This window comes from Poecilia reticulata, linkage group LG2 (genome assembly GCF_000633615.1).
Source record: "Poecilia reticulata strain Guanapo linkage group LG2, Guppy_female_1.0+MT, whole genome shotgun sequence".
In the NCBI taxonomy this organism is placed as follows: Eukaryota; Metazoa; Chordata; class Actinopteri; order Cyprinodontiformes; family Poeciliidae; genus Poecilia; species Poecilia reticulata.
The window spans coordinates 43,698,331-43,707,117 of NC_024332.1; the positions used below are offsets into that span (position 1 = coordinate 43,698,331).

Genomic DNA, 8,787 nt, shown 5'->3' on the forward strand with positions numbered 1-8,787 from the left:
TCCTGTCCCTCCACTTCCTGTCCTCTACTTCCTGTCAGGTGGTACTACGGGAACATAAWCCGGGTGAAAGCAGAGAAGCTGCTGCTGGCTTCCCAAAACAAAGATGGCGCCTTCCTGGTTCGCATCAGTGAGAGTCACAGTGACGAGTACACGGTGTCCGGTGAGAGGCTGACTCAGCATTTCCTCAGCTTTCATTACTCAGCAGATTTACGTTTTACCGTCATCGTTCCTCCAGCTTCAAGCTGCTGGTTGGAAATTATTGGTACTTTTTGTTGCTGAGTCACAATCATCACAATAAAAGCCTTTAGGTTTTAGAATATGTTTTATGTTCCATATTATTTTGTTTTGATTTTTATTCATATTTATTTTATATGGTTTATATTTTACATGTTTTATTTTACTAAATTTACATAATCTTATTAAATACTTTCAATTTATTTACTTTATTTCAGTTTTTTAGCCAGTTTGTATTTTTTTAAGTGAAATTTAATTTTTTTTAATACTTCTAACATTATTACTTTTACTGTGTTTTATTATGAATATTTGATTTTAAATAATACGGAGATGCTTGGCAGGAATTTACATTCATCTTTATGAAATGTAAAGACATTTTGTTCAGATTTTAGTTAAAGATTTTTAATTTTCTTATTACTTTATTTTTGAATGAAACAATAAATACTTTATTCAAAACTAAAGTATTTTTGAATTTGAGAATTTTTTAGATTAATCTCAAAACTTCACAACTTTTTCTTGCCAATTTTAAATCTGTCATTTTTATTRTAGAAAATTTCTGAGATTAATGTCAGAATTTGAGTTTTTATAGGAAATGTTACATTTTTCAAACTCAGAAATACAATGTTTTTCTAGAAAAAAAAAAACATTGCATTAATCTAAAATTTCAGAGTTTTCTTTGTCTCACTGTGACCGTTGTCCCTGTGACCTTTGACCCTGTCTGGCAGCGCGGAGCGAGGGGAAGGTCTTCCACTTCCGGGTGCAGCGCTCGGTGATCGGCGCGTACTTCGTGTCGGACCAGCTGTCGTTCGCCACGCTGGGCGAGTTGATCTCCTACTACCAGAAGAACCCGCGGAGCCTCGGGGTGAGCCTGGCGGAGCCGTGCGCCCAGCAGGTAGGATACTGTTTACCGGTTACTCCTCTAGCTAACCCCCGTCTCATAGACAGGACTTGTTTTGTTTTATCAGGGTTATTGTTTATTTAGTTTATTTTAGTGGGTTTATTTTGTTTAATTTGATTTACTTTATTTTTTATCTCATTGTGACTTTTTGTTTTATTTTATTGTATAGATTTATACATGAAAATATAATTAGATATTTTTAAATAAAATGTATTTAATAAAACTTCTTTTGTTTTTTATGATTACATATTTAAAAACAACTATTTTCGTTCTGTCACACTTATTTTATTTTATAGGGTTTATTTTATTTATTTTGCTAGACTGAGTTTTATTAAATATTTTTAATTCATGTTTACTTTTTTCAGTTTTTTCTTTTACATATTTCCTATTTTGTCTTTATTAGGATTATTTTTGATTTTCTTCTTTTTAATTATTTCTGTTTCAGTTTATTTTTCTTGCGTTTAGTTTGTTTATTTTGTTCAAATTTTTATAATTTTTTAGGGATTAGATACGAAAATAAGACTCGTATTTAAAGAACATACAGATAAATTTGTATGTTTTCTGCTCATTCTCGTCTTTAGACTCGGATGAATAAATAATAATAAGTAGTAAATCTTTTGTTGTGCAAAAAGCTTTACCAGTAATTTCAGCTCCTACCGTGTGGCAGCATTTCCTCTGGTCGTGACCAGATATTGAATTTAAACCTAAAATAATTTGTATTTGTTGCGGTAAAAATGCTCGGCATTCAGAGCATCTGCTGCTGAGACTCAGGCTCTTTAAAAGACGAACTAACAGAAATTCACACGTTTCTGTTCTACAGTTTATCATTTAAAAACCTCATTCATCAGTTTCGTTTGTCTGGAAGGTGGGAAACTTTTATGCTCCCAGCAGAAAGACATGAAGGCCAGATTATTGGCACATGGAAAAATTTAAGACGTCACAGATAATTACACCACATGTGACGCATACGGGTGCCGCGCTAGAGCGGGCGCCAAAACGATGGCGGGAAATTTCTTTTACTGTTCAGCATTTCCTGGGCGCTCTCCGTTCGTCCACAGCTCATACAGACACGCTGCGTGTTGTTTTCCGTCAACATGCACACAAAGCCGGAGGGCAAAGAGACGATTGTTTTAGCGGCGCCGCAGCAGGGGAACGATCCCGTTAGCTAAGCGAAACCTGCAGACGAAGCTTTTATTAACTCGGTGCAGAGCGCCACGGCGAAAAATAACACAGAAAAAACCCGCTGAAGAACGACTCAAGACCACTTTTTCTGTCGCTCTGTGTCGGCCACGCTTTCATGCAGACTCGTCGCCATAGCAACCGACTAACAACAGCTCCACCAGCTGGATTCAACACCAAAAAACACACCAACATGTCAGTTACAGTTTTATGTTTTCAGGCTTGATGTTTATTGTGTGATTATTAATCGCTGTGTCAGATTAGCTATCGCTGCTACTAGCTAAGCTAACACAGCGGCGGTAGATTAGCTCATTTAAACACCTGCTCTACTGATGACCTGTCAGAGTTGGTGTTTAGTTTGCCTTTTTTATTTTAACTGAACCAAAACATCAAATTCTGCAGCACGTCTTCATGTTAAGGCTCTCATAGTCAAGCTAGCGCTACTGACCCACTGACCTCTTCCTCGTAATTAAAAAAAAAATTAAGACCAATTTAAACAAAAATGATTAGTAGCAAAGCACTGCGTCCCTTTTTCTTTTATATATCAGGCATACATTTAAGGTTTAGCGCGTTTTGTTGACAACAGAACCGATGCTAGTCATTGCTAACAGGCTAACAGGAAGCTAGCAGGTGGCATCTTGTGCGGTTGACAAAAATATTAATTTATATATATTTCTGTGCAGTTTTTCCCCTGAGAATTCCTGCTCTGAGAGTTGTTTATTCAGAAAACGAAATATTTTAGAGTTAATATAATCCAAGTAAAGATGATTGAAATAGTAAATTAGTTGATGATTAATTGATTAATCACAGGGGGCCGGTTGTGCACCAGCCATTGTTGTTTCTGTTTGTGTTTTATGAGTGATTGTGTTCTGAAAATAACAAAAAAGATGCGTTTAATCATTTCGGTCGCGTATGTTTTGTTTAGTCCATGAAGAAGAARAAAACCCTAGTCTGAACTCGGCGGCATGGTGCTGGAGGAGTCATGCTGTGGGACTGAACTCCCCTGCATCCCGCGGTGTATTCAGTTTTTCTTTGCTTTCTGTACAGAAACGCTGCATTGGGATCAGTTAGATTTAAGAAAGCGGAGCGGTTTAAGTGTCGGCTCTGTGATTACGCAGCTATTTTTAACTCCCAGCAAGCAGCTTTCTGTTTCCACGACTCATCAGTTTGGGAGCCAACGGCTCAGATTTCCTCCACATCTGCTGAAAAACAGAAAACTCCAACAGAATTATTTGACTTGAGGATGAATGAAAATGTGCAGCGTGAAGGTCAGTCGGTGATTCCTCCCTCTTCTCTCTTCCCTTCCAGCGGAAGCTGTGAGTCTGAGGCGGCGACACGAAGCAGAAACGCCTTTAAATGTGAACGTGGATGTGGAGACGGAGGAAAATATTAGTATTAGGCTTAAGGAGTGGCAGAGCGACTTCGGTTGCCCTTCATGCTTTGCTGCGTGTGCCGAGCGGGTTTGTCTGCTTTTCCCAGACTGGGAATGTTGACCCGGCACATGCAGGGAACGCCGCCAGCGCCCGCACCGTTCCTGCTTCCTGTAGCTCAAACCAAAGCACAACATCGGAAATATGTCATAATTTAATGCTGGAAGTCATTCCTCACTGTCTGACACCAGAAACCAAAGAAAAATAACCAGTTTGCTACGTGCCAGAATATTGTTTTATTTTCAAATTGCTTTCTTTAAAGGAAAATTCATATTTTACATATTTTTATTCTTCCATTTGGGTTTCTGCTGCCTCTAAAAACCAACCAAGTGCTGGAAAAACATTTAGCTGGTTTTTGATAGTAAGTTCATGTTTTTTAGTGTCTGGAAAATGTAGCGATCTCAGCGGAACTCTGCCCGTTACCTAGCAACCACAGCGGAACTCTGCCCGTTACCTAGCAACCACAGCGGAACTCTGCCCGTTACCTAGCAACCACAGCGGAACTCTGCCCGTTACCTAGCAACCTCTGAGGAACTCTGCCCGTTACCTAGCAACCAAAGTGAAACTCTGTCCGTTACCTAGCAACCACAGCGGAACACTGCCCGTTACCTAGCAACCACAGCGGAACGCTGCCCGTTACCTAGCAACCACAGTGGAACGCTGCCCGTTACCTAGCAACCTCAGTGGAGCTCCAGGACGTTTGGACATAAAATCGTGTTCTTTTTTTATTTCAATTGTTACTTTTTCAAATATTAATTTTCGTTTTTTCCTTTTCGTATTTTCAAATAGCGGTATTATATATTTAAAGTACCTGGTTCTCAATATGATTCGTTTTTGATTAATTTAATCTAAATGCATGTTGTATAAGACTGAATGTTTTCTTTCTTCAATGTTCATCCAGTTAACAAGCCAAAAGTGGCAAAATGTTTTGTTTTTAACTTTAATACTCAGTAAATTTCATTTATTTATTTATTTATTTTACGTTTAAATGTTTCGGGTCCTCCCATCTTAATTTCACACAAAGATAAACAGTTATTAAATGTGAGAAATAAAAAAAAAATCTCACATTTCTCCATAATAAAATCTTTTTCATGCAGCTTTGTTGCACTTTAATAAAATAATATTCATGACTCCGTTTCAGATAAACTGTTCTTCAGCAGTAAACGGGTCACTGATCTCAGTTTAGCGATTTTATTGGAGAAAACATGTTTCTAAGATTAGCCTCACAGTCGTGCAGCATCATTTCCAGAGGAATATTTCCTGATTTTTCCCTCCACTTTCTGTCTGTTTCCCTCCTAACTAACACTCTGTTGCTCTTAAAGAATATAAGTTTATTATTTGTCTTTAATCATAAAATCAGGGTTAAAGTTTTGCAGTTTGATGAACTTTTTATTCTTTTAAAGTGCATTTATCCAAGCATTCATTGAATTGTGACTGAAATGTAAGAAGGTGAAAATAAGTGTCTTTAATTTCAATTTATCTTGATGTGTTTTTAACTTTAATTGTTCATAATATGAAATCAATATCCTGTTTTATTTATAATCCCAGAAAATTATTTATTAATCAGTTTTTTAATCAATTGTTGAATAATTTTATTTGAACTAAAATAAATTTTTGTTTCTCATTTAAACCTGATTTATGTTTTTTTGTTCGTTCCTCCCATTAAACACATTGTTGGATTATCAGAAAATTCTTGTCAGCACCAGTAAAAACCAGTAAAAACCGGTAAAAACCAGTAAAAACCCGTAAAAACCGGTAAAAACGGTCGATGATCTCGACTGTCTGACTAAAATCCACAAACATTGAAACCATCTGGAAAAAGATTCATTACTGCCTAAAAGCTCAGATACCAAATATACGTTAATATTCATTAATAAGCAGAGTGGCAGCCATTTTGGCTTCACCGCAGGAGCCAACATTTAGGAAATCTTTGATTTTGAGGGTTCAGCCAATCGGTGCCAAGGGAAATAAATGGCGCTCMTTCATTGGCCGTTTGCCAGCGCTAGCATGTCAGGTAGCATGGCTAATGAGTGTTTCAGCTTCACCATCTGCCTTTTCCTGAGAACATTTTAGATACACTTTACAAAACAATCTGCAAATATTCGATTTTTCTGCAAATAATTTGGTAAAACACAAATAATCCAAAATCCAGGTTTTATTAAAACATGAAGCTCAGTTTGTTATGACCTCAAGGAGTGATTAATGTGTGGAAAAGTGAAGAAAAACAGAATTTCTGTCCGTTTTGGAGCTCCATATGTCAGCCATACTTCCCAGACTCGTCATTCACAGAAAATAAATTCCTTTATTTTTCCAAAGTAGGAAAAATGAGAAGCAAATTCACAGAAACTGAATATAGAATAAAAACCTGGTAACTGCAAAGCTTCTCCATAAATTCTGTCCCGTTATTTTAGAAAGCGTCTAAAAAGGAATAATGTGAGTTAATTTAAAAACTGATCAGAATATTTGGATCTTCGAGCATCAAAAGAAAACAGGCTTTTATTTAAAATGAGTAAAATACACAGACGGCTTGTTTTTGTCTGTTTCTGCATCAAACAGGGGGAATACGGCAGATTCAGCTAAAAACTACTAAAGGGAYAACAGGAAATACCGTTTTCTGCATTAACCCTTCAAAATAAAGTTCATAAATACTCTCCAAAACAGACGCCGAGCTGAGACAGAAATTAGGAGGATCTAACAAATTATTTGAAAATTTGCTAGAAAACAATCTAAATTTTAGATTGATCTCAAAAATTCCTAGAAAAACAAGATTTTTGAGTTTCAGAAGTAAAACATTTTAAATGTTTGAAATTTTTAAACTTTTGGAGTTTCAAAGTTTTTTTTGGAAAGTTTCTGAAATAAAAAAAAAAAGTTTTTTTAGGACATTTTTTTTGATGTTTCAAACTCAGAAATTTCCTCGTGTTTTAGAAAAAATGTCTGATTTTTGTCAGAAATGTCCTTCCCTACAGCCGGCACTCTGGGACGACAGACACTCCGACGTTCTGCTCCTGCCACAAACTGCGATAAATCTTTGAAACGTTTCGTTTGTGTTTTTGCGCAGCGGGAACTCTTCGACATGGAGCCGTGGGAGAGACCGCGGGAAGAGTTCAGACTCCTCCACCAACTGGGAGAAGGAAACTTTGGACAAGTATGGGAAGCCATTTGGACCAAAGAGAACCGGAAAGTGGCCATAAAGATGCTGAAACAAGGTGCAGGAAGACTGGCTGATGCAAAACCAGCGTCTGATCACAGCTGTGATTGTTTTTCCTTCAGTTTAGTTGAAATTATTCTCTGTTGTCTGACCAGAATTAAATCTTTACATAAAGTCCTTCAGAATTACTTTCATGAGAAGTTAATATTTTACAGCTGCTGCAGGATTTAATGTCCTGCTGAAAGCTGATCTTTGCATCAGACAAACTGAATCATTAGTTAGAAATGCAGGAGTGATGATTGTGAAATGCTATGTTTATTACTGTGTTAGGCTTTCATGGCGTAAAGCATGAAAAGGTGATGTTTTATATTAATCACATCACATTTTATTTCTGTAATTCTGTCGGGTTTTTGCAGCAGAATTCATTTTTATTTTTATTTTCCATTTCCTGCTGGTTTAAGAACAAAAGCATCTTTGTGAATAAAATCATGAAATAACATCTAAAACAATTATTTTAACTTATATTTGATATTTACAAATATTAAAGAACAGAAAACAACAATTCTGATGAAAATTTAAGWCTAAGAAATTTGAGAGAAAATCATCTTCCCTCCGGTTTTCTGAGGCCTCACAGCGCCCCCTGGCGGCCAGCACGTGTTTCTGGTCTGGTTTCCAGTGAAACATTTTAGACTTGAAAGAAGAAAAACAAACTTAAAAGGAAATAGAAACTCATTTTAAGTCGTTAAGTCTAATTTCTTAATACTGATTTTAGTTGCAGCAGATTCACTTTTTACAGTACGTTTCTTCTCCCAGGTTACAAGTAAAATGAATAAAATCTTAATCTTTGGAGGAAAAACTTTGGAAAGCTGCAAATTAGCTAGAAAAAAAACATTTTTACATTAATCTTGAAACATGTTAAGGAATATCTGAGTTTGGAAAGTCACAAATTTACTAGAATTTTATTTTATTTTTTGATTAATCAGAGAAATCTGTGAAATTTCTGAGTCTGAAAAGTAAAAAAATTTGCTGGAAAAAAACTCAGATTTTTAGATTAATCTCAAAAATTTTATTGAAAAAAAAAACATGAAAATTTCTGATTTAAAAGTAAAAAAAGTTTCAMATTTAAAAGTCAGTTTTTTAAAACAAGTTTTTTTTTTAGAGAATTTGAGTTTGGACGGAGAAACATTTCCCGTTTTCTTTCTTCGAGAAACGCTGCCGTAGTTTCTCAGTGTTTCTGATGCGTTCCTCCACGGCGTGCGGCTTTACGATGAAAAGCAAATGTAGGAGCTTTTATTGAGATGAATCGGTGCCACGGCTAAGCGCAGCTTGTTTTCCTCAGAGGACACGAAGCAGGACGAGTTTGTGAAGGAGGTCCAGGCGCTGAAGAGCCTCCACCACCCGAAGCTGATCCAGCTGCTGGCCATGTGCTCCAGAGGGGAACCCGTCTACATCGTCACCGAACTCATGAGCAAAGGCAGCCTGAAGGCCTACCTGGGCTGTGAGTTCACCTGAGCGCACAAACGCTACGTCACAAGTTCTTCCTGGATAAATCCTAAAGCCATAATTCACTGGAAGGTTTTGTAAACTTTCTGYTGGATGAAGTTTCAACATGATGGAGTTTTGATTACAAACTGTTGTTGGTTCTCAAAGTAGCTAGCTGTTTATATTCATGCTTTTATTTTGAAGTGGGTGAAAACTGTTTATGTAGCAGCTTCACTTCAAACCGGAAACGTGCAAAATAAAACCGACAACAACAAACAACATATAAACATAAATTCAACACCAAAGGGCTTAATGGAACGAGGTTTTCAACATGGTTGAAATTAGCGTTAGCTCCCGCTAATGGTGTAGAGCTTTAGCATTAGCATAACTAATGTTTATTTTAATTTAACCTTTAT

The 8,787-nt window shown here is 36.6% G+C and overlaps 1 protein-coding gene across 1 annotated transcript in view; it reads left to right on the plus strand.

Moving 5' to 3' along the window:
* The window catches only part of srms (src-related kinase lacking C-terminal regulatory tyrosine and N-terminal myristylation sites), a 24,312-nt gene that overhangs the window by 8,371 nt on the left and 7,154 nt on the right, over positions 1–8,787 (plus strand). The window contains exons 3-6 of the mRNA XM_008404312.2: positions 39–160; positions 960–1,126; positions 6,800–6,947; positions 8,229–8,392. Of these exons, the coding sequence (XP_008402534.1) occupies positions 39–160; positions 960–1,126; positions 6,800–6,947; positions 8,229–8,392 (601 nt within the window). The remainder of the gene's footprint in view (positions 1–38; positions 161–959; positions 1,127–6,799; positions 6,948–8,228; positions 8,393–8,787) is intronic.